Here is a 25,436-nt window from a genome sequence, read left to right on the forward strand (position 1 = left end):
ACCTCCTTGAAATACCCAGTCGGGAGGAAGAAGAAGACTGCAGAGTTACATCCTGCCCTTCTCTCTGAATTAGAGACTCAGAGCAGCTCACAATCTCCCATATCTTCTCCAATCACAACAGACACCCTCTGAGGACAGGGGCAGGCTGTCCAGGTGCAAATACACACATGCGCGTGCACACACAAGTATTTTCCAAATATTAGGTTTGATCTTGAGAGGGCAATAATACTTTGTTCTGTAGCCCAGATCCACACAATTTATGTTGGGGAGGGGGAGAGACATTGATCCTTTAACTTAATGAATAAGTGTGAATTTTCAGAAATAACTCAGACATTACACTGGGATTTTTATATTCTCAATTCTAACCTATGATTACATTTCATACACAAGGCATACATTTAGAACAGATTTATTCTCTATTTTAATGTTGATGAAGCGGTAATTGTAATTGTCATGCTTAAACTGCAAAAACAAAGCTGAGAAATGAAGCATTTTAGAACATCTTATACTTTGATGTAAATACTACATATAATACGAATGCCCTTGATTAATTTAAATATATGTAATTTTTCTATAGATTTCCCTTTACCCTTTTTCCTTTCTGTATCCCTCTTAATTTTAAAAATAAAAGCTTAAAATGACCACAAAAGAAGAATTCACCCATTCATTGTGTTTTCCTGTAATTTGGTTTTATTATGGTACAAAAGTGTCAAGAGAAAAAATAAATAAATATTTCAGATTTACTATCTCAGTAACCTGCTACGATATAAATACAAATTTTAAAAAACAGCCACTATGCAAAAAAGGGGGGGGGGAGTCACCCAGATTCTGCAGAAGAGCCCTGAGGGAAGGACTCTGCCCAGCCCCTCCCCACACCAGCATCACCTTGACACCCCCCTGCCCCTCCCCCGGGGACCAGACCAACAGGGTCCAGAAGGACATGAGCTCCAGGAAAGGGGGAGGGAGACACTGTGACCCACCATGCAAAACCTTCAGGGGGCGCCTGCACAGGACAGGCACAGAGAGAAGGCGGCCCTGGGATTGGTCACTGCCAGAGCTGCTGGTGGCAACAGGCACCGATGGCTTTAAGGAGTTAGAGTCATGGAAGATAAAACCACCAGTGACTACCAGTCCTGGTGACTGAGTGGAACCCTCAATGTTCAGAGGCACTAAAGCTCTGAACCCCAGAGCCAGGAGGCCACATCAGGGGAAGGCCTCAGCCTCAAGGACATGATCTGCCTGAGTTCATAGAATCAGCATTGCTGTCAGATGGCCACCTAACCTCGTCTGAAGAGGTGTGCGTGCTTCCACGAAAGCTTCCATTCTGAATAAAACCTTGCCGGTCTTAAAGGTGCCCCTTGACTCCTTCTTTGTTCTTTAGAGGGCTGTTTATGGCGCCACCTGGGCTTCTCATAGGAATCATCTGTGATTGTGCCTTCGATATTTGCCTTTTAAGACACTCCCTTCTCCTTAAGTATCTCTGACCCAACATAGCTCCAAGTTTGTCAAAATTAGCTTTCCTGAAATCCAGCTGCATACAGCTTTGGTCTTCTCTAAGACTCCTCCCTGAATCTCCTCCTCTTCCTCCGGGCCCCATGTAGGGGTCGGTCACCTGAGGTCACCATGACAGCCAGGCATGGGGGAACAAAACACACACACAACATATGCAAAAATGCCACCCCCAAAAGTGGGTGAGGCCCAGCATGGCTTTCAACTGGCCACTGGAGATGTTTAGTGTAGTTTATTTATATCCCGCCCTCCCTGCCCAAGTGGGCTCAGGGCGGCTCACAAACACAAGAGAATAACAATAAAAACAGTTAAATGAAACATTAAAACAATTTAAAACAGTTTAAACAATTTGGTGCTAATTCCACATGATTGGGAGTGGCATTCCATGTTCTTGGACATCCAATTGATATCGCGGTGGTGGTCGTCATTCGGTTAAAAGCTAACTGAAATAATATTGTCTTGCAAGCCTGGTGGAGCTGGGCAAGTTCCCACAAGGCTATGACCTCCTCAGGCAGCTGGTTCCACCAGTGGGGGGCAGCGACGGAGAAGGCGCTTCCTTTCAGTCTTGCCTCCCTCGGCCCAGGATCGGGAATAGATTTTGTGCACCTGATCTAAGTAATCTCTGGGGAACATGTGGGGAGACAGTCCCTAAGGTAGGCAGGTCCTCGGCCATATAGGGCAGGGGTGGCCAACGGTAGCTCTCCAGATGTTTTTTGCTTACCATCAGCCCCAGCCAGCATAGCCAATGGCTGGGGCTGATGGGAGTTATAGGCAAAAAACATCTGGAGAGCTACCATTGGCCACCCCTGATATAGGGCTTTAAAAGTAATAACCATCCCTTTGTAGTGAATCTGGCAGCATCTGCAGTCCAGGCTGTATGAGCTCCCGCATGGAGAGCCCCAGGAGCAGCATTCTGCACCAGCTGCAGTTTCCACATTCAGGAGAGGGGTAGCCCCATGTAGAGGGCATTACAGTAGTCCAGTCTTGAGGTGACTGTAGCATGGATTGCAGCTGCCAGGTTGCCACGGTCGAGGAAAGGAACCAACTGTCATACCTGCCTAAGATGGTAAAAGGCGGATTTGGCAATGGCTGCTATCTGGCCTCCATTGTCAGGGAAGGCTCCAGTAGCACCCCCAAGCTTCTGACCCTGGGCGGCGTTGTAAGTGGTGCTCTGTCAAAAGTCGGTAGGGGGATTTCCCTGCCAGGACCACCACGACTCAGGCAAAGGACCTCTGTCTTCATTGGGTTCAGCTTCTGACAACTCAGCCTGAGCCATCCTGACACGGCTTGCAACACCAGGTGCAGATTTTCTGGGACACAGTCAGACCGGCCGTCCATCAGTAGATAGAGCTCGGTGTCATCTGCATACTGATGGCAACCCAGCCCCTACCTCTGGGCAATCTGGGCAAGGGGGCGCATGTAGCTGTTAGACAACATCGGGGAAAGCACTGCCCCTTGAGGGTGCCTCGAGATGACTGCCCGCCAATCGCCACCCTTTGTCCCCGACCTTGGAGGAAAGAAGGAAGTCATTGTAAGGCCAACCCCTGAATCCCTGTGTCGCTGACAGGTCTAGCAACATCAACACCGCTGAACCGCCTGGATCCAGATGCCACTGGAGATCCTTCACAAGGGCGGCCAGCACTGTCTCCATCCCACGACCTGGGCGGAAGCCAGACTGATGGGCATCTAGGATGGAAGCATCCTCCAGAAAACTCTGCAACTGTAGCGCTACTGCCTCTCAATGAGCTTACCCAGAAAGGGTACGTTCGACCCCCGCCAGTAGTTTGCCAATTTGGCCGGGTCAAGTGTTGGTTTTTTCAAGAGAGGGTAGACCCCTGCCTCTTTAAGAGGTGCTGGGAAAAGCCCCTCAGCCCTTTTATTGGCTGTGCAGATTTTTGCTCTGGGGCCATTTTTCCTGAGCTAAGACAAAAATATGTGAGCCAGAGGCTAAAAACCTGTGAGCCAGCTCACCCTAACTCAGCCTAGAGGGAACAGGACCCCTGGCCAAACTGGATTGGAGAAAAATTGCTTCACAACCCCAAAGTGGCAATCATAATTTCTGTGGGCAAAGAAGAAAGGACCACAGAGAACAGATGCAGCCCTTCCTGCCCCCCTTCTCATGGCCTGCCTAATTCACGGAATCAGCATTGCTGTCAGGTGGCCCTCCAGCCTCTGCAGAGAAAGGACAAAGGGGACCCAATAGAGGCTGTTTACCTTGACTTCCAGGAAGCTTTTGATGAAGTTCCTCATCAAAGGCTCCTTAGAAAGCTCAAGAGTCATGGAGTAAAAGGACAGGTCCTCTTGTGGATCAAAAACTGGTTGAGTAATAGGAAGCAGAGAGTGAGTATAAATGGGCAGTCTTCGCAGTGGAGGATGGTAAGCAGTGGGGTGCCGCAGGGCTCAGTACTGGGTCCCATGCTCTTTAACTTGTTCATAAATGATTTAGAGTTGGGAGTGAGCAGTGAAGTGGCCAAGTTTGCGGATGACACTAAATTGTTCAGGGTGGTGAGAACCAGAGAGGATTGTGAGGAACTCCAAAGGGATCTGTTGAGGCTGGGTGAGTGGGCGTCAACGTGGCAGATGCGGTTCAATGTGGCCAAGTGCAAAGTAATGCACATTGGGGCCAAGAATCCCAGCTACAAATACAAGTTGATGGGGTGTGAACTGGCAGAGACTGACCAAGAGAGAGATCTTGGGGTCGTGGTAGATAACTCACTGAAAATGTCAAGGCAGCGTGCGTTTGCAATAAAAAAGGCCAATGGCATGCTGGGAATTATTAGGAAGGGAATTGAAAATAAATCAGCCAGTACAAATCGATGGTGCAGTCACATTTGGAATACTGTGCACAATTCTGGTCACCACACCTCAAAAAGGATATTATAGCATTGGAAAAAGTCCAGAAAAGAGCAGCAAGAATGATTAAAGGTTTGGGACACTTTCCCTATGAAGAAAGGTTAAAACGCTTGGGGCTCTTGAGCTTGGAGAAACGTCAACTGTGGGGTGACATGACAGAGGTTTACAAGACTATGCATGGGATGGAGATAGTAGAGAAAGAAGTACTTTTCTCCCTTTCTCACAATACAAGAACTTGTGGGCATTCAATGAAATTGCTGAGCAGTCAGGTAAAAACGGATAAAAGGAAGTCCTTCTTCACACAAAGGGTGATTAACATGTAGAATGCCACAGGTGGTGGTGGCAGCTGCAAGCATAGCCAGTTTCAAGAACAGCAGAGGTCCATCAGTGGCTATATATATTGGCTACTGTGTGACACAGTGTTGGACTGGATGGGCCATTGGTCTGATCCAACATGGCTTCTCTTATGTTCTTAAAAGGAAAGGTCCCCTGTGCAAGCGCCAGTCATTTCCGACTCTGGGGTGACGCTGCTTTCACAATGTTTTCACGGCAGACTTTTGACGGGGTGCTTTGCCATTGCCTTCCCCAGTCATCTACACTCCCAACCCCCAGCAAGCTGGGGACTCATTTTACCGACCTCGGAAGGATGGAAGGCTGAGTCAACCTCGAGCCGGCTACCTGAACCAGCTTCTGCTGGGATCGAACTCAGGTCGCGAGCGGAGCTTAGGACTGCAGTACTGCAGCTTTAACACTCTGCGCCACGGGGCTCTTCTGTAGAGAAAAGCAGGGTATAAAACAACAGGCTGCTTGTGGCTCAAGGCCCCACCCGCTGGCCCAGGGGATCACAGCAGAGCTAGAACAAGTGGGAAGCAGCAACTCATGCAGCAGCCACAGCTCCCCCTTGGGTCAGCCAGAGCTCTCTTATCTGGGAGAACCAGCTTCGATTCCCCACTCCTCCACTTGCAGCTGCTGGAATGGCCTTGAGTCAGCCAGAGCTCTCTTATCTGGGAGAACTGGGTTGGATTCCCCACTCCTCCACTTGCAGCTGCTGGAATGGCCTTGGGTCAGCCAGAGCTCTCTTATCTGGGAGAACCAGCTTCGATTCCCCACTCCTCCACTTGCAGCTGCTGGAATGGCCTTGGGTCAGCCAGAGCTCTCTTATCTGGGAGAACCGGGTTGGATTCCCCACTCCTCCACTTGCAGCTGCTGGAATGGCCTTGGGTCAGCCAGAGCTCTCTTATCTGGGAGAACCGGGTTGGATTCCCCACTCCTCCACTTGCAGCTGCTGGAATGGCCTTGGGTCAGCCAGAGCTCTCTTATCTGGGAGAACCAGCTTGGATTCCCCACTCCTCCACTTGCAGCTGCTGGAATGGCCTTGGGTCAGCCAGAGCTCTCTTATCTGGGAGAACCCGGTTGGATTCCCTACTCTTCCACTTGCAGCTGCTGGAATGGCCTTGGGTCAGCCAGAGCTCTCTTATCTGGGAGAACCGGGTTGGATTCCCCACTCCTCCACTTGCAGCTGCTGGAATGGCCTTGTGTCAGCCATAGCTCTCACAGAGTTGTCTTTGAAAGGGCAGCTGCTGTGAGAGCTTTCTCAGCCCCACCCACCTCACAGGGGGTCTATCGCTGGGGGGAAAAGATATAGAAGATCGTAAGCCGCTCTGAGTCTCTGATTCAGAGTGCAGGGCGGGGTATAAATCTGTTGTCTTCTTCTGCAACATCATTAGTCAAGCGCCATGTGTATGTCAATTTCCAGCTCCTGAAGCTTCCAAGAGGATCCTGCCGCTCCACTGTGGTGGATTCACAACAGTCCTGCAGCCATGATTATTCCTTATTTCTTTTTGGGAAATTCCATGTCATTCTTCAGATAAGCCAAAATAAAGGCTTTTCATCTCAAGTAAAAATTCAGAAAGCAGGTGGGTGCAGAAAAATTGATGTACTCATGGATGTTGACTAATGATACATGAACTGGAACTTGTGATTTATAATATTGATTGATTAGAATTTTTCAAAGAGCTTTGTTTGTTGTTGCTGTTCAGCTTTTTGAATTCTGTTTGAGTCTTTTCAATATTGTTATATTTTCTTCGTTGTTTTCCACAGTTTTGTGTTTGCTTAATCCCCAGGTGGCAGCTGGAGGTCTATAGCAGACCTGCAGGTACAAAGACCATTCCAACCTGGAGAAAATGGCTGCTTTGGAAAGTGGACTGTATGGCATTTTACCCCATTGAAGTCCCTCTCTTCCCAATCCCCTCCCCTCAGGCTTCCCTCCCCCAAAAAAATCTCCAAGTATTTCCCAATCCAGAGCATGCAACCCCTATAATGTAAAGTTCTGCATTTAGGTAGGAAAAATCCAATGCAGGGTTATAGGATGGGGGAGACTTGCCTTAGCAGCAGCCTGTGCGAAAAGGATCTTGGGGTCTTAGTGGATCATACGCTGAACATGAGTCAACAGTGTGATGCGGTGGCTAAAAAGGCAAATGCAATTTTGGGCTGTATAAACAGAAGTATAGTGTCCAGATCACGTGATGTGATGGTATCACTTCACTCGGTAAGTCCTCACCTGGAGTCTTGTGTTCAGTTTTGTGCACCACATTTTAAGAAGGATATAGACAAGTTGGAATGGGTCCAAAGGAGGGCGAGGAAGATGGTGAGGGGTCTGGAGACCAAGTCCTATGAATAAAGGCTGAAGGAGCTGAGCATGTTTAGCCTGGAGAGGAGGTGGCTGAGAGGTGATATGATCACCATCTTCAAGTCCCTGAAGGGCAGTCATATAGAGGATGGTGTGGAATTGTTTTCTGTGGCCCCAGAAGGTAGGACCAGAACCAATGGGTTGAAATTAAATCAAAAGTTTCCGGCTCAACATTAGGAAGAACTTCCTGACCATTAGAGCAGTTCCTCGGTGGAACAGGCTTCCTCCTTGGGAGGTGGTGGGCTCTCCTTCCTTGAAGGTTTTGAAACAGAGGCTTGATGGCCATCTGACAGCAATGAAGATCCTGTGAATTTAGGGGAAAGTCTTTGTGAGTTTCCTGCATTGTGCAGGGAGGGATAGTAGCTCAGTGGTAGAGCATCCGCTTGGGAAGCAGAAGGTCCCAGGTTCAATCCCTGGCATCTCCAACTAAACAGGGTCCAGGCAAAAAGGTGTGAAAAACCTCAGCTTGAGACCCTGGAGAGCCGCTGCCAGTCTGAGAAGACAATACTGACTTTGATGGACCAAGGGTCTGATTCAGTATAAGGCAGCTTCATATGTTCATATGTGCAGGGGGTTGGACTAGATGGCCCTGGAGGTCCCTTCCAACTCTGTGATTCTATGATGGGGGTCTGATAAATATTCCCCTTATTTTGGATTAGTTTACAACCATCTCAGTTGTGCAGAAAGGCGCTCTAAGGAAAATAGGGTCCTGAATATACTGAATTGTGTGAGGTTAGGGTTAGCCTATGTGTTACAAATATTTAGGAAACCAGCATTTAGACTATGATGAAGACACCAGCTTGCAATGCTTGATTCCTGTGTCAAGAGCTCACCAATGCTAAACTTTTGCCAAACTGCATTCCAAAATTTGGTTCAGCATTCTAATTATGAGGCTTGTCCCTTTATCCTGTTTGGCTGAGATTCCAATAGATTGATGAAGGAGAAGGAGGAGGGCGAGGGGTCTGTCGCTGAACCTGAGCCAGGACACTCCGGCATGGGGCTTGCTATAAAGACCTGCAGCGCCCCTTCTGCCCCAGCCCCCAGAGGCAAGAGGGGGGCCCGGAGAGAGGTTGCCTCCATCACGCTGGGCAGAGACACTTCCTGGGCCCCAGGCTGGCTACAGAACAAACAGCACGGCCCTAAGATGGATGCAAGCTCTGGTATCATCCTGCTGCCCAGGTCGTAGCAGCCACCCCTGGAGTGTGTGTGGAAGCAACAAAGCGCTGGACAGCAGATGGGCACAGCTCACCGGAAGTTTTGCCAGACGTGGCCCTTGGAGGTGTCCCTGTCAGCTGGGCCAGGCCGCCTCCTTCCTCCCAGTAGCAAAGGACAGGCACACGGACTCCAAAAAGATCTGCAGCTGAGGGGAAAGGCCTCCGGGCACCTAGACGTCAACGTCCAAGGGGTCTTCTTCACTGCCCTGTTCCTCAGGCCGCTCGGAGGTAGTCAACTGTGTTGTACCAAACTGAGACAGCTTTGCAGCCTTCTGCTCCAAGCTCTGCTTCCGCCACTTTATTCTTCTGTTCTGAAACCAAACCTTCACCTGCAGGGAGGGCAGAGATCACCCAGCAGTGAGAGCCAGCACCAGAGAGGCTAGTGAAAGAGGAGGCGATTGGGTGCTTACAACCTCCTTTTCCCTCCCTCTCCCCACAACAGACACCCTGTGAGGCAGGTGGGAGTGGGAGAGTTCTTCAAGAACGGGAACTGGCCCAAGGCCACCCAGCTGGCTGCCCGTGAAGCAGGAGAGAGGCGTCAAACCTGGTCCTCAGATTAGAGGGGGCACAGAAATCAAACCTGCTTCCCTACATCAGAGTCCGCTGCTCTGAACCGCAAGACCACGGCTGGCACTCCATGAGAAGCAGCCAGGGTCTGCTGAGCTTTTTGCTCCACGTCAGCCTGGCAGGAGACCTGTTCTCAGCCCACCCCCTCTTCTCTCCGAGAGGCTGCCCTCTGACCTCCTGGTTCTTGTTAACCCAGATTCTACCCCAAAGGCCCCTGAAGGACAGGCTGGATAGTCCTCTTGGTTGAGGAGGAGAGGAGGTTTGGATGGGGAAAAGTGCTGCTGCTGTTAAAATCATAGAAAAGTTGGAAGGGACCTCTAGGGCCATCTAGTCCAACCCCCTGCACAAGGCAAGAAACTCACAAACACTTCCCCCAAAATTCACAGGATCCTCATTGCTGCCAGATGGCCATCTAGCCTCTGTTGAAAAACCTCCAAGGAAGGAGAGCCCACCACCTCCCGAGGAGGAAGCCGGTTAGAATCATAGAAGAATTAGAACATAAGAACATGAGAAGCCATGTTGGATCAGGCCAATGGCCCATCCATTCCAACACACTGCGTCACACAGTGGTCAAAAAAAAAATTATATATATATACACACACACACTGTGGCTAATAACCACTGATGGACCTCTGCTCCATATTTTTATCCAATCCCCTCTTGAAGCTGGCTATGCCTGTAGCCGCCACCACCTCCTGTGGCAGTGAATTTCACATGTTAATCACCCTTTGGGTGAAGAAGGACTTCCCTTTATCCGTTTTAACCTGACTGCTCAGCAATTTCATCGAATGCCCACGAGTTCTTGTATTGTGAGAAAGGGAGAAAAGTACTTCTTTCTCTACTTTCTCCATCCCATGCATAATCTTGTAAACATCTATCATGTCACCCCGCAGTTGACGTTTCTCCAAGCTAAAGAGCCCCAAGCGTTTCAACCTTTCTTCATAGGGAAAGTGTTCCAACCCTTTAATCATTCTAGTTGCCCTTTTCTGGACTTTCTCCAAAGCTATAATATCCTTTTTGAGGTGTGGTGACCAGAACTGCACACAGTACTCTAAATGAGACCGCACCATTGATTTATACAGGGGCATTATGATACTGGCTGATTTGTTTTCAATCCCCTTCCTAATAATTCCCAGCATGGCGTTGGCCTTTTTTATTGCAATCGCACACTACCTTGACATTTTCAGTGAGTTATCTACCACGACCCCAAGATCTCTCTCTTGGTCAGTCTCTGCCAGTTCACACCCCATCAACTTCTATTTGTAGCTAGGATTCTTGGCCCCAATGTGCATTACTTTGCACTTGGCCACATTGAACCTCATCTGCCACGTTGACGCCCACTCACCCAGCCTCAAGACATCCCTTTGGAGTGCCTCACAATCCTCTCTGGTTCTCACCACCCTGAACAATTTAGTGTCATCCGCAAACTTGGCCACTTCACTGCTCACTCCCAACTCCAAATCATTTATGAACAAGTTAAAGAGCATGGGACCGAGTACTGAGCCCTGCGGCACCCCACTGCTTACTGTCCTCCACTGCGAAGACTGCCCATTTATACTCACTCTCTGCTTCCTATTACTCAACCAGTTTTTGATCCACAAGAGGACCTGTCCTTTTACTCCATGACTCTCGAGCTTACTAAGGAGCCTTTGATGAGGAACTTCATCAAAAGCTTTCTGGAAGTCTAGGTAGACAACATCTATTGGGTCTCCTTTGTCCACATGATTGCTCACCCCCTCAAAGAAATGTAACAGGTGAGGCAAGATCTTCCCTTACAGAACCGATGCTGAGTCTTCCTCAATAACCCGTGTTCATCAATATGCCTACTCATTCTGACCTTGATAATGGTTTCTACCAACTTTCCCGGTATTGAAGTCAGACTGACTAGCCTGTAATTTCCCAGATCTCCTCTGGAACCCTTTTTAAAGATGGGGGTGACATTCGCTACCCTCCAGTCCTCAGGAACAGAGGCAGATTTCAATGAAAGATTACAGATTTTTGTCAGAAGATCCACAAGTTCAACTTTGAGTTCTTTCAGAGTTGGAAGGGACCTCCAGGGCCATCTAGTCCAACCCCCTGCACAATGCAGGAAACTCACAAAGACCTCCCCCTAAATTCACAGGATCTGCATTGCTGTGAGACGGCCATCCTGCCTCTGTTTAAAAACCTCCATGACTCCCAGTAATAAGCTGGGGAAACCCCTGGAGGTGCACGAATCCACCCCCAGGCTGCAGGGAATCTGCCCCCCACAGCACTGAGTTCAGGGCAGGTGGCCCAACAGGCTGTTGAGCCAGGGGTTACCTGAACACAGGATCATAGAGCTAAAAGGGACCTACAAGGTCATCTAGTCCAACCCCTGCACAAGGCAGAAAACTCACAAATGCTTCTCCCCACATAACTCCAGTGACACCTGTTCCTTGCCCAGCAGATGACAAAAACCCCGACCCCTGGACCCCTGGGGCCAAACTGGCCTGGAGAAAATTGCTGCCTCACCCCAAAGTGGCCACCAGCATTCCCGTGGGCGTGTCAGAAAGGGCCACGAGAGGGAAGCCTTCCTGCCCTCCTTCCCATGATCTGATGTATCTAAAGAAACCCTTCTGGTTGGTCCAATTGCTTTTTAGCTGCATGCTTCTCACAGTCTGGCTTTGCCTGCTTTCTCATCCGTTTACCTTTCTTTTGCCAGATCCTGCATTCTTCCTTATATAAAAAAGTCCTTCTTCACCCAAAGACTGATTAACACATGGGATTCACTGCCACAGGAGGTGGTGGCGGCTGCAAGCATAGCCAGCTTCAAGAGGGGTTTGTAGAAACATATGGAGCAGAGGCCCAACTGTGGCTATTAGCCACAAAGTATAGATGGGAGTCCCCAGATTGCTGGGGGGGAAGTGTAGATGACTGGGGAAAGCAATGGCGAACCACCCCGTAAAAAGTCTGCCGTGAAAACGGGAAAGCAACCTCACCCCAGAGTCGAAAACCTGGTGTTTGCACAGGGGACTACCTCTACCTTTTTATAGATGGAACTCTCTGTCTGGGGCAGTAGTCTTAGCAGTAGTATGTGCGAAAAGGATCTAGGGGTCTTAGTGGACCATACACTGAACCTGAGTAAACAGTGTGATGTGGTGGCTAAAAAAGCCAATGCAATTTTGGGCTGTATCAACAGAAGTCTAGTGTCCAGATCACATGATGTGATGGTTTTGTACTCTGTATACTTGGTGCTTTGGGGGGGGGGCAACAGTGGGAGGGCTTCTAGTGTCCTGGCCCCACCAGTGGACTTCCTGATATCACCTGTGTGACAGTGGCTTTGGCCCCTGTGTGACACAAAGTGTTGGATTGGATGGGCCATTGGCCTGATCCAACAGGGCTTCTCTGATGTTCTTATGTGACACAGAGTGTTGGACTGGAAGGGCCATTGGCCTGATCCAACAGGGCTTCTCTTATGTTCTTATGTGACACAGAGTGTTGGATTGGATGGGCCACTGGCCTGATCCAACAGGGCTTCTCTTATGTTCTTATGTCACATAGAGTGTTGGACTGGATGGGCCATTGGCCTGATCCAACAGGGCTTCTCTTATGTTCTTATGTGACACAGTGTTGGATTGGATGGGCCATTGGCCTGATCCAACAGGGCTTCCCTTATGTTCTTATGTGACACAGAGTGTTGGATTGGATGGGCCACAGGCCTGATCCAACAGGGCTTCTCTGATGTTCTTATGTGACACAGCATTGCATTGGATGGGCCACTGGCCTGATCCAACAGGGCTTCTCTTATGTTCTTACGTGACACAGAGTGTTGGATTGGATGGGCCATTGGCCTGCTCCAACAGGGCTTCTCTGATGTGACACAGAGTGTTGGACTGTCACATAGAGTGTTGGACTCTATGTCACATAGAGTGTTGATCCAACAGGGCTTCTCTTATGTTCTTATGTGACACAGAGTGTTGGATTGGATGGGCCACTGGCCTGATCCAACAGGGCTTCCCTTATGTTCTTATGTGACACAGAGTGTTGGATTGGATGGGCCACTGGCCTGATCCAACAGGGCTTCTCTGATGTTCTTATGTGACACAGAGTGTTGGATTGGATGGGCCATTGGCCTGATCCAACAGGGCTTCTCTGATGTTCTTATGTGACGCAGAGTGTTGGACTGGATGGGCCATTGGCCTGCTCCAACAGGGCTTCTCTTATGTGACACAGAGTGTTGGATTGGATGGGCCAGTGGCCTGATCCAACAGGGCTTCTCTTATGTTCTTATATGACACAAAGTGTTGGACTGGATGAGCCATTGGCCTGATCCAACAGGGCTTCTCTTATGTTCTTATGTGACACAGAGTGTTGGATTGGATGGGCCATTGGCCTGATCCAACAGGGCTTCTCTGATGTTCTTATGTGACACAGAGTGTTGGACTGGATGGGCCATTGGCCTGATCCAACAGGGCTTCTCTTATGTTCTTATGTGACACAGAGTGTTGGATTGGATGGGCCATTGGCCTGATCCAACAGGGCTTCTCTTATGTTCTTATGTGACACAGAGTGTTGGATTGGATGGGCCATTGGCCTGATCCAACAGGGCTTCTCTGATGTTCTTACGTGACACAGAGTGTTGGACTGGATGGGCCACTGGCCTGATCCAACAGGGCTTCTCTTATGTTCTTATGTGACACAGAGTGTTGGACTGGATGGGCCATTGGCCTGCTCCAACAGGGCTTCTCTTATGTGACACAGAGTGTTGGACTGGATGTGCCATTGGCCTGATCCAACAGGGCTTCTCTTATGTTCTTAAGTGACACAGAGTGTTGGATTGGATGGGCCACTGGCCTGATCCAACAGGGCTTTCCTTATGTTCTTATGTGACACAGAGTGTTGGATTGGATGGGCCACTGGCCTGATCCAACAGGGCTTCTCTGATGTTCTTATGTGACACAGAGTGTTGGATTGGATGGGCCATTGGCCTGATCCAACAGGGCTTCTCTGATGTTCTTACGTGACACAGAGTGTTGGACTGGATGGGCCATTGGCCTGATCCAACAGGGCTTCTCTGATGTTCTTATGTGACACAGAGTGTTGGACTGGATGGGCCATTGGCCTGCTCCAACAGGGCTTCTCTTATGTGACACAGAGTGTTGGATTGGATGGGCCAGTGGCCTGATCCAACAGGGCTTCTCTTATGTTCTTATATGACACAAAGTGTTGGACTGGATGAGCCATTGGCCTGATCCAACAGGGCTTCTCTTATGTTCTTATGTGACACAGAGTGTTGGATTGGATGGGCCATTGGCCTGATCCAACAGGGCTTCTCTGATGTTCTTATGTGACACAGAGTGTTGGATTGGATGGGCCACTGGCCTGATCCAACAGGGCTTCTCTTATGTTCTTATATGACACAAAGTGTTGGACTGGATGGGCCATTGGCCTGATCCAACAGGGCTTCTCTTATGTTCTTATGTGACACAGAGTGTTGGATTGGATGGGCCACTGGCCTGATCCAACAGGGCTTCTCTTATGTTCTTATATGACACAAAGTGTTGGACTGGATGGGCCATTGGCCTGATCCAACAGGTCTTCTCTGATGTTCTTTTGTGACACAGAGTGTTGGATTGGATGGGCCATTGGCCTGATCCAACAGGGCTTCGCTGATGTTCTTACGTGACACAGAGTGTTGGATTGGATGGGCCATTGGCCTGATCCAATAGGTCTTCTCTGATGTTCTTTTGTGACACAGAGTGTTGGACTGGATGGGCCACTGGCCTGATCCAACAGGGCTTCTCTTATGTTCTTATGTGACACAGAGTGTTGGATTGGATGGGCCACTGGCCTGATCCAACAGGGCTTCTCTTATGTTCTTATATGACACAAAGTGTTGGACTGGATGGGCCATTGGCCTGATCCAACAGGGCTTCTCTTATGTTCTTATGTGACACAGAGTGTTGGATTGGATGGGCCACTGGCCTGATCCATCATGGCTTCTCTTATGTTCTTATGTTCTCCTTGCCCACCTCATTTGGGCAAGATGCCCTTTTGGCCTGGAGGGCTTGCTGGTTAGTTCTGCTGGCATCCCTTCAGATTAGTTTATACCTTTCCTCATCTGTGGCACACAATCTGTCTGAACTAGGGGTGTGCATTCAGTTCTGCCAAACCGAATCAACCACCAAATCACCCCTGATTCAGCTGTATATGGAATCACATACAACCGAATCCAATTGGGGCCCATTATGCGGGAGCCGAGTATGGCTCCCCGTATACTTCCATATAGATATTTGGAAATATACAGAAATCCATGGAAAAGGCGGGAAAGGGGCTTCTGCAGCCTCAGGGGAGCTGCTTGCCTCCTTTCCCGCTTTTGGTAGCCTTTTCCCGCCTCTCCCATAGCCTCCCTGGGATCAGGGAGGGGGAAGTGGAGCCCCAGCAGCCAATCCAAAGCATGCATTTGCAAAATGCATTGCAAATGCATGCTTTGCAGGGCTGTTGTGTAGCTGACGGCCCAGGCATCAGCAACATTGTTGTTCTTTTGATCTTTTGCTTACTTGGGTATCCAAGTAAGCACTGTTATCTGGCCAATCCTTTTGAAACTGCTCTCTTTATGGCCAGAGAACCCTTTTAAGGAGTCTGCCTGGCTGGACTCCTCCATTGCCCCTGTTTTGGTGTGAGAGAGAGATTGTGCTGTGCTGGCCCTTGGCCTCAGCTGCTGCTGCTCTCTCTCAGCCTTACCAGACTTGCCTGGAGTAGAGAAGATGTCTAAGGTAAGACAGTCTTGGGGTTCTTGTTTTTATTTTAGTTGGTAAAAGGACTTTTTAAGACTCAGAGTCCCTTTACTTATTCAGATTTAGGTGGTGGGTAGCTTATTTGGGGTTAGAGGGTTCTGCTGGGGGAAGGGGCCTGGGGTGGGGGGGGTTTTGCCAATTTGCCCATATCTTACTTTAGTGAGAGGACTTTTAAAAGTGCAGTGTTCTTTTACTTTTCCTGATTTAGGTGGCTTGAATTTCTTGGGGTGAAGGGTTTTTTTGGGGGGGAGGGGTTGGTAAAGTTCCTGTATTGTTAAAAGTTAAGTTTTTTACTGTTTTAAAAGGATTCTGTGTTTGATTTGTTGCTGCTGTGTTGTGCTGCTGTTGTTCCTTTTCTCTTCTGGTTCTTGCGGGGCTGTTTGGCCTAATTTTCATTGTTTAAAAGGCCACTTTTTTAACAGTTGAGTTTCTTGGCCTTCTCTTGTTGTCTCTTTTCCTGGTTCTGGTTTTTTTTGGGGGGTGGGGAGCTGGCACCTGGGTGAGAGACCCAGAACCAGCAGGCTTGTTGTGCTTGGCCAGCTCTCCCCATGTTGTTTGGGGCAGGGCTGGAGAGCTGGCATCTGTAGATTGTGTGTTCTGTGGCAGGGAAGCTGGCACCTGGGTGAGAGACCCAGAACCAGCAGGCTTGTTGTGCTTGGCCAGCTCTTCCCATGTTGTTTGGGGCAGGGCTGGAGAGCTGGCATCTGTAGATTGTGTGTTCTGTGGCAGGGAAGCTGGCACCTGGGTGAGAGACCCAGAACCAGCAGGCTTGTTGTGCTTGGCCAGCTCTCCCCATGTTGTTTGGGGCAGGGCTGGAGAGCTGGCCTCTGTAGATTGTGTGTTCTGTGGCAGGGAAGCTGGCACCTGGGTGAGAGACCCAGAACCAGCAGGCTTGTTGTGCTTGGCCAGCTCTTCCCATGTTGTTTGGGGCAGGGCTGGAGAGCTGGCATCTGTAGATTGTGTGTTCTGTGGCAGGGAAGCTGGCACCTGGGTGAGAGACCCAGAACCAGCAGGCTTGTTGTGCTTGGCCAGCTCTCCCCATGTTGTTTGGGGCAGGGCTGGAGAGCTGGCATCTGTAGATTGTGTGTTCTGTGGCAGGGAAGCTGGCACCTGGGTGAGAGACCCAGAACCAGCAGGCTTGTTGTGCTTGGCCAGCTCTTCCCATGTTGTTTGGGGCAGGGCTGGAGAGCTGGCCTCTGTAGATTGTGTGTTCTGTGGCAGGGAAGCTGGCACCTGGGTGAGAGACCCAGAACCAGCAGGCTTGTTGTGCTTGGCCAGCTCTTCCCATGTTGTTTGGGGCAGGGCTGGAGAGCTGGCATCTGTAGATTGTGTGTTCTGTGGCAGGGAAGCTGGCACCTGGGTGAGAGACCCAGAACCAGCAGGCTTGTTGTGCTTGGCCAGCTCTTCCCATGTTGTTTGGGGCAGGGCTGGAGAGCTGGCATCTGTAGATTGTGTGTTCTGTGGCAGGGAAGCTGGCACCTGGGTGAGAGACCCAGAGCCAGCATGCTTGTTGTGCTTGGCCAGCTCTTCCCGCGTTCTTTGGGGCAGGGCTGGAGAGCTGGCATCTGGGTTTGCTGCAGCCAGGTCTGCAGAGCAGACCTTGAGCAGATTGCGTTTTGTGTGGCAGGGTTCATAGAGTAGATAGATGTATTTAGTGCATTTGGGTCCTATAGAGATTCTCTGGTGTGAAGTTAGGTTTGGCTTTGGGTGCCCCAGGAACTGGACCCCCTGGCCCAATCTTTTTGGGACTTGGGGGGTTTGTAGGGGAGAGTCCCCTGCAAATTTGGAGGCTCTCCCTCAAACCCCCTCCCCTCCAGGCGGCTTCATATATACCCTATTTGCCATTGATTTCAATGGCCCATAGGGTATAATGGGGCCATATATTCAGAAATAGCTGCGCATCTACCATATATGCAGCTATTCCGACCATGGAATTCAGAAATATACAGGATTCCTATTTTTCCCCCCCATATATTTCCGAATCCGTGTACTACTGAATTTTTTTTTTTTTTTGCACATCCCTAGTCTGAACCCGTTACTGTCATTTTCCAGCAGCTTCCAGAGCAGTGAATGTATCGAGCAAATGAAGACAGTCCCTTCTTTCTCTGCTCAACCCCGTCTGGCTGAGGGTTCGATATGATCCAACCACCTAACAGGCTTATGGATGGGAGCAGAAATGTGCTGGCGTCATGCTTTTAAGTGCCCGAAAGGCTAGTTAGTGTGAGCTAGCTCACAGATTTTTAGCCTCCAGCTCACACATTTTGGTCTTAGCTCAGGAAGGATGACCTCAGAGCACACTAATATATGCAGGAGCTCACAGCTTTAATGCCAGGAGCTCACAAAGGAGAATTTTTGCTCACAAGACTCTGCAGTTTAGAGGGAACATTGCTAGAAAGTTGCCTGTTTTGTTTTGAAAAATGAAAAGAAAGCCATGGATCCCTCGGGCCAACACTGGATCTCTTCGGCCTTTGAAGAGCCAAAGAAAACAGAGCCATGGGAGTAACTGCTGGCCATTGGCTAAGTGGAAGAGCTGAGATCTGGGAGGTCCCTGGAACCCATTCTCTCCTCTGCTCATCAGAGGGGCCCCCACATTCACTGGCTACTGTGCTGTGGCCATCACTTGCCACTGGATTTTCCTGCTGTGGACAAGCCGAGTCGATTGGAAACGGTTGCTGTGGATCTGGGGTGGGGGGTGGGGTTGTGCCCTTTGATTTACGCAAGGCACATTTATTAAAAGATGCCTGGTCTTCCTTTCCTGAGGAGGTTATGATTCTTGACAGTTTTTAATGTGATTTTTTATGATATTGCCTCATTTTGCGCTGGGAGTTGCAGGTCTCTAGAGATGTGGCAGACACATTCTCTTAACCGAGAGTGTAACTGCCATCCCTGTATGGATGACACCTTGGTGCTCTCTCTCTCTCTCTCTCTGTCTCAGCCTTCCCCCATCTGCAATATTGGGATGACAACACTGGCCTACCTCAAAAGGCTGTGAGAAGCGTGACAACAATGCCCGAGAGCCCACTTTTGCATTCCAGAATACCTGTTCTGGGATTGCTTTTCTCCTTAGCAAGCAATGCAAGATTGGTAACAGCTGCAATATGAAAAGCGACAGCAAAGAGAGGCACGAGAAGGGGCCCGTTGGCCTGGCACTGCCAGCACCAGCATAGAGAACCCTGATCTCGCAAGGGGGGCCAGCCCCCCCCCCCCGCTGCCCTTACCTGGGTCTCCGTGAGGTGCAGGGTGGCAGCCAGGTCCACACGCTCCGTGCCCACCATGTACTGCTGCTTGAGGAACTCCTTCTCCAGCCGCTCCAGCTGCTCAGGAGTGAAGACGGTGCGGACCCTCTTCATCTTGCAGGGAGCCCCCGGCCGCCAGGGGAGGGCAGCCCCCAGGGAGCGGACTGACCCACACTGAGAGAGCTCCAGGCCTGGCACTGCAAAGGGGAGACAGGGTGGGGTCAGATACGGCGCCTCAGAAGACCTGACCCCCCCCCCCAAAAAAAGCTGAGTAATGGGAGAGTCAAACATTCACCTGTGGCATGCCACCCCTGTACGGATGACACGTTCGCTCTCTCTCTCTCTCTCAGCCTTCCCCTTCAACCACCAGCGTGAGTGAGTGTGTGTGTGGGGGGGGATTTGAATGCTTCCCAACATGGGACTCCAGCATTGCTGCACACAGGAATGTAGCCCAGGAGGAGGAAGAGTTCCCCCATGCAGAGAGTTTCTGTGGGGCAGCACAGCCAGACTCTTTGGCTTGAGCCCCTGGAGGGACAGACTCTGCCTGCCTGGGCAAGTGTCCAAGCGACAAACGCAGATGCTTTGTACCTAAGGAGAAAAGGGGAAAACTAGACCCCAGAGCAGAACTTGGTATACTTGAGGGCTCTGCTAATGGTGGAAGAGGATACAGAATCCTAGACACTAATGCACGTACTGTCAAAGAATGCCATGTGGTATATACATAGGAGCCCGCAAAACACTGTTGCCGTCTATATATACCACATGGCATTCTTTGACAGTACGTGCATTAGGGTCTAGGATTCTGTATCCTCTTCCACCATTAGCAGAGTCCACAAGTATACCAAGTTCCATTTCACACCTAATCGCCTGCCTCCCTGGTGCTGTGACCGACCGACCAACCGACGGGGCCCCTGTTGCTGCCTCTTGCTCAGAACCGCAGAGGCTGGATTGTGGGGGTCGAGGTAGGTGAGGGGTGTCGGGTCTACCTTGAGGGCAGGGGATGGTGGGGTGGGCCCTGTCCTCCCACATTGTCTAGAAAGCATCCTGCACTCCGGAGTTCCATCCTCCACGTGCAAGCCGGCACTGTTTGCAGGGTGACAAGGGCCAGGCGGGGGGGGGGGGAGGCACAAGCCCAGCTAGACTCCCGAGACCCACATCACCCTCTCTAGCAGGAGGGTTTCATCCTGCATCCAGCGAGAGAATCTGGACTGGTTAGTTCTATTCCGGATGAACCTATCAAAACATCCAGCCTCAGACACCTCCAGGATCTACCGGATGAAAGTTGTCTGGGAAAGTTTAATTTCTGACAGCCCAAATGAATCAATGTGGAGTCGTGTCCTCCGAACTCAGGCCAGCAAACCGAGGAAGAATCCTTCAGGCTGTTAGATCTTAAGTTTTACTGAACAAAATTATTTTTTTTGCTGTTCAGTCGCACAGTGGAGTCTGACTCTCAGGGACTCTCAGATTTGTGTTAAGTCATTAGACAGTTTGCTAGCAAAGACAAGCAAATGAGAGTCGACCCTATGGCTAGGCCAAAGACAAGCACTACATTTATCAGAAGGCCCAGCATTTCTCAACCTTACTAGACGAAGTCAACTGTTAAAGCAAGCCACCTCTTAGAAGAGTGTCGTCCTGCAGCCTCTTTGTGGCAATCTCGCCATAGCCCCGCTGGGGTCACACACAGACACCAAGAGCACCTCACCGCCAGCAAAACCAAACCTGTTATCATCACTGCTACAGGGAAAGACCGGCCTTCTTCTCTGGCAATGGCAGCGCCTTCTCGACAAGGGACCTTCTGCCCTCCCGCGGAACTTCTCCGGGAGCTTCAGGCGGGCGGGCGGGCGGGCTCATCCCCGGCGCGAAACCACCCGGGACCCCGCGAGGCCGCCGGCCGCCGCTCCTCCCCACCCTGGGACCGCGCCCTTGCCGGCCCCCTCCCCTCCCCTCCCCTCCCCTCCCCGAGGGCGCGGAGCCACGTTGCGGGCGGGCCGGGCGCAGGCGGCCGAGGGGACGGGCGGGGGGGGGGCTCACCTCCTGCTGCCGTTCCTGCGGGGGCTGCAGCGCTCTTGCAGTCGAGCTGGGCGCAGGGCCCGAGGGGCGGCGGCGGGGGCGGGAGGAAGGCGGCGGGCGGCTCGGCCAGGTAGAGGGCGGCGGCGGCGGCGGCGGGGCAGGGCAGGAGGCCGAGGGCGCAGGCGAGGCGCGGCGGGGCGGGCCAGAGGGCGGCGGGCAGGGGGTCGGGGGGGCGGCGGCAGCGCCGAGGGGGCGGCTCGGGCTTGGCCAGCAGCGACTCGATGTCGAAGCGGCTCTTGGGGGGCAGCGGGGCGGGCGCGGCCCCCAGCTCGCGCCACCCGGCCGGCCCCGACGGGCTGTGCAGCATCCTGGCGCTGGAGCCGCCGTCGGAAGTTGGGCCGCCCTTTATAGGGCCGGCGGGCTCCGGCTGGGACGGAGGGCGGGGCCGCCCCGCGAGCAGCAGCAAAAGAGGCTGCCGCTCGCCCGCCCCCCCGCCCCGAGCAGCCGCCCCGTCGGGTCGGCACCTGCTGGCGCGCCCGTGCTCGTCGGAATTCGCGGGCGGTTGCGTGTCGCGGGGAACGCGTGGAGAGCAGCAGCGCCGGCCCAGGCCCAAGGGGGCGGGCGACTTTCCAGCCCCCAAGTGCGGGCCCTTCCCTGGCGCTCCCTTCTGCGCCGCCTGGCGCGGGAGAGGCCGCGGGAGCTCACGCCGGGGGTTTGCCCAGGAGCCCGAGCCCTGCAATGGAGGGGACCGGAGGAGCTGCCTCCAAAGTAGGGGGGGGGGCGGGCAGAAGCAGCAGAAGGCAGCCAGAGCCCAGCGGCGTCTTGAAGGCCCAGCGAGTCGAATTCGGGGTCTAACCCTTTCGCGCTTGCAGAGCACCGCTTCTCTCCAGAATGCGACTTCGCTGGTCTTAAGGGCGCCGCTGGACTCCCCGGGGTCCCCCCATTGCTACTCAGAAGCAGGGGCCGAGCTGCGCCTCTCGTTAGAGATCCGTGTTCGCCCTTTAGGGCCAGAAAAGCGAGACGGGAGGGCGGCGTCGGGGATGAAGGCGGAGGGGGGTCTCTTGCCCTGGGGGCTGGGGAGTGAGAAAGGGAGGCAGGTTTCTGCCCGGATCCCTGCAATGCTAGAGCATCTGCTCCACACGTTCAATTCCTCTCCAAGTAGGAGGTAGGAGGAGGTGTCAGGAGCTGCTGGCAGTCTGAGGTGACAGGCCTGACCTGGGGGGGGGGGGTCCCGGCCTGCAAGAGAGCAGAGGTCGCCATCACCCCTGCAGCTTCTCCGGCCCCTCCAGACACCAGACCAAGTGGAGATGGGTTTGTCCCCAGTCTCTGGGGGGACCTCAGGCAGAGATGGAAATAACCTCCCGCCCTGGTCGGGCACACCTGGCTTGAATGGCCATTCAGTGGGGGATCCTCCTCTCCTGGCCCAAAACATTTTGTAGCTGCAGTCTGGAGCCCATCGTCTGACATCCTGTTCTGGTGCCACAACTTGGTTCGACCGCTGAGAAGAAGCTCTGTGGGCCAAAACACCTGGCTTGTGCTTGAGATGACGGCCGGGATGATTTATTCGGATTGGAGGCTGCTCTTTGGGTCTATATTTGTTTTTATCTGCTCTGTAATACATATATGCACTTTTTGTATATTTGGTAATATTAATGTTTTAAGTTTAGATATAGAACTGTTGGGCCTTCACACTCTTGACTTCTTGAACTTTTGGATTCTTTGGGAGCCAGTTTGGTGTAGTGGTGAAGTGCGCAGACTCTGGGAGAACCGGGTTTGATTCCCCACTCCCCCACTAGCAGCTGCTGGAATGGCCTTGGGTCAGCCATAGCTCTCTTATCTGGGAGAACCAGGCTTGATTCCCCACTCCTCCACTTGCAGCTGCTGGAATGGCATTGGGTCAGCCAGAGCTCTCTTATCTGGGAGAACCGGGTTTGATTCCCCACTCCTCCACTTGCAGCTGCTGGAATGGTCTTGGGTCAGCCAGAGCTCTCTTATCTGGGAGAACCGGGTTGGATTCCCCACTCCTCCACTTGCACCTGCTGGAATGGCCTTGGGTCAGCCAGAGCTCTCTTAACTGGGAGAACTGGGTTGGATTCCCCACTCCTCCACTTGCACCTGCTGGAATGGCCTTGGGTCAGCCAGAGCTCTCTTAACTGGGAGAACCGGGTTGGATTCCCCACTCCTCCACTTGCAGCTGCTGGAATGGCCTTGGGTCAGCCAGAGCTCTCTTATCTGGGAGAACCGGGTTGGATTCCCCACTCCTCCACTTGCACCTGCTGGAATGGTCTTGGGTCAGCCAGAGCTCTCTTATCTGGGAGAACCGGGTTGGATTCCCCACTCCTCCACTTGCAGCTGCTGGAATGGCCTTGGGTCAGCCAGGGCTCTCTTAACTGGGAGAACCAGGTTTGATTCCGCACTCCTCCACTTGCAGCTGCTGGAATGGCCTTGGGTCAGCCATAGGTCTCTTATCTGGGAGAACCGGGTTGGATTCCCCACTCCTCCACTTGCAGCTGCTGGAATGGCCTTGGATCAGCCAGAGCTCTCTTAACTGGGAGAACCCGGTTGGATTCCCCACTCCTCCACTTGCAGCTGCTGGAATGGCCTTGAGTCAGCCAGAGCTCTCTTATCTGGGAGAACCGGGTTGGATTCCCCACTCCTCCACTTGCAGCTGCTGGAATGGCCTTGGGTCAGCCAGAGCTCTCGCAGGAGTTGTCTCTGAAAGGACAGCTTCTGTGAGAGCTCTCTCAGTCCCACCCACCTGACAGGGAGGCTGTTGTGGGGCGGGGGGAGTTAAAGCAGATGTGGAGCCGCTCTGAGACTCTGAGATCCAGAGTGAAGGGAGGGGTGTAAATCCCATATCTTCTTCAACAATGGGCTTCTTAGCCCAGAGAGCCCTTTGGCCAGACCCTCCTTGGCTTGCAGTGTTGTGTTCCTCTGTGGGCAGCACTACACACCCGTCAGAGCCACGCCTTCTAGGCCATTCTTCCAGTGGGCTCCCCCACCTCACAGGGTGTTTGTTCTGGGGGGGGGGAGATAAAGGAGATTGTGAGCCGCTCTGGACTGAGATTCAGGAATGAGGGCGGATTATAATCCAGGGTCATTGTCATTTAGAAGGGTGTCGCTTGTGATTAGAATTGCACCGAAAGGAATAGAATCTGCATCTCAATCCTTCATCTGCCCACTGGAACCACTTCCCCATCTGGGTGGCCAAGGTGAGCCTGACCTGCTCAGACCTCCGGAGCTCAGCAGGGGGCAGGGGGAGCCTGTCCAGGAAGCCCAGGGCTGCTAAGCAGAGCCAGGCAGGGGAAGCCACCGCTGAACGTCGCTTGCCTTGGAAGACCCTGCAGGGCTGCCTGCCATGCCTTGGCTGCCGCTTGAGGAAACTCCTCACTGCTCAGAGATGGAGATGGAGTACAAGCCCTCTGCACACCCCCAGAGGAAATGGCTTCCCCCTCCTGGGGCAGAGAGAAGCAGCCTGAACTGACACACAGCATGAGACAACGACGCTCCTTGGCCAGAGTTCCTGATAGAGTCTCATACCACAGCATAGCCCAGGGGTGGCCAAACTGACTCTTTCGCACACATTGTGTGGCTCTCAGAGCCCTCACTGCCCCACTGGCATTTGCTTCTTGAAATCACTTCTCCAAGCCAAGCCAGCTGGCAGCTTGGAGAATGCATAAAGTTAAAGTTGCTCTCTTTCCACCTCTCCACCTATTTTCCTCCCTCCCTCCCTTGCTTCTCTCAAACATTCATGTCTTGCAGCTCTCAAACATCTGATGTGTATTCTATGCGGCTCTTCTGTTAAGCAAGTTTGGCCATCCCTGGCGTAGTCTTTTGTGAGAATACTCCCCCATGAACCTCAAATGGTGGTTCTTTTCTAAAAGTGGAAGGTGCTGCGGTTTGCTTCTTAAAGGAAGCTACATCATCCGATGTAGGAGCCTTTACAGTGAAGTGATGGAAGCACACTCTGCATATGCTCAGAGACATGCTCTTTAACCTCAACCGGCCCTGATTAGGGGAATCTCAGCTCAGGGGTTCCTGTGGCTTTTCTCACCTTTGGTTCCATCTGGGCTTTTCTCCCCCAGGGGTGAGGCTTGGAAGCTTTCCTTTCTAGTTCCATTTACAGTTCCCTAATTTGAACCTTGGCTCGAAAAGAAAACCCCGCAGAGATCGGACCACCCAAAGACTCCTTGACTTGGCTTCCTGGGACAGCTACAGAAGCCACCCCAGTGGACAATTTGGGGTGGGGGGCAGTTTCAGGGGTGCCGATGAAGCTTCCTGCACTCCAGGCTTCCTTGAGGCACAGGCCCCCGGCTGTGGAGCTGCAGCATGCAACCGCTTGAGGCCTTGCAGGAAAGGGGGGGAGATGTCCTGGGTCAGGCCTGGCACGGACCCCCTCCAGTGGGGGGCCATTCTGCTGCTGTTTGTCCCCCTTGCAGCTGGAGTGAGATGGAAATGCTGCTAGCCCCTTCCCCAAAGGGAGAAAGGGGGGGGGGGCAGAGTAGGTGTGAAATTTCTCATGGGCAAAGCAGAGGAATGGAGCCCCCAGGGTGCCAGGGCCGAGGGGGGCTGGGCTGGGCTGGGGGTGGGAAAAGCCCAG

At 52.1% G+C, this 25,436-nt stretch overlaps 2 protein-coding genes across 2 annotated transcripts in view; both read right to left on the reverse strand.

Annotated features, from left to right (window-relative positions):
* The window catches only part of DCTN1 (dynactin subunit 1), a 158,581-nt gene that overhangs the window by 11,148 nt on the left and 121,997 nt on the right, over positions 1-25,436 (reverse strand). The gene's annotated exons all lie outside the window — the stretch shown is intronic.
* On the reverse strand, positions 8,436-19,021 carry LOC132576867 (homeobox protein notochord-like). Its single transcript, XM_060246107.1, has 2 exons — positions 18,809-19,021; positions 8,436-8,594 (listed from the first exon to the last, which is right to left on the reverse strand). Exons 1-2 carry the CDS (start codon positions 18,938-18,940, stop codon positions 8,436-8,438), a joined length of 291 nt encoding a protein of 96 aa, XP_060102090.1. The 5' UTR covers positions 18,941-19,021.

This window comes from Heteronotia binoei, chromosome 9 (genome assembly GCF_032191835.1).
Source record: "Heteronotia binoei isolate CCM8104 ecotype False Entrance Well chromosome 9, APGP_CSIRO_Hbin_v1, whole genome shotgun sequence".
NCBI lineage: Eukaryota > Metazoa > Chordata > Lepidosauria > Squamata > Gekkonidae > Heteronotia > Heteronotia binoei.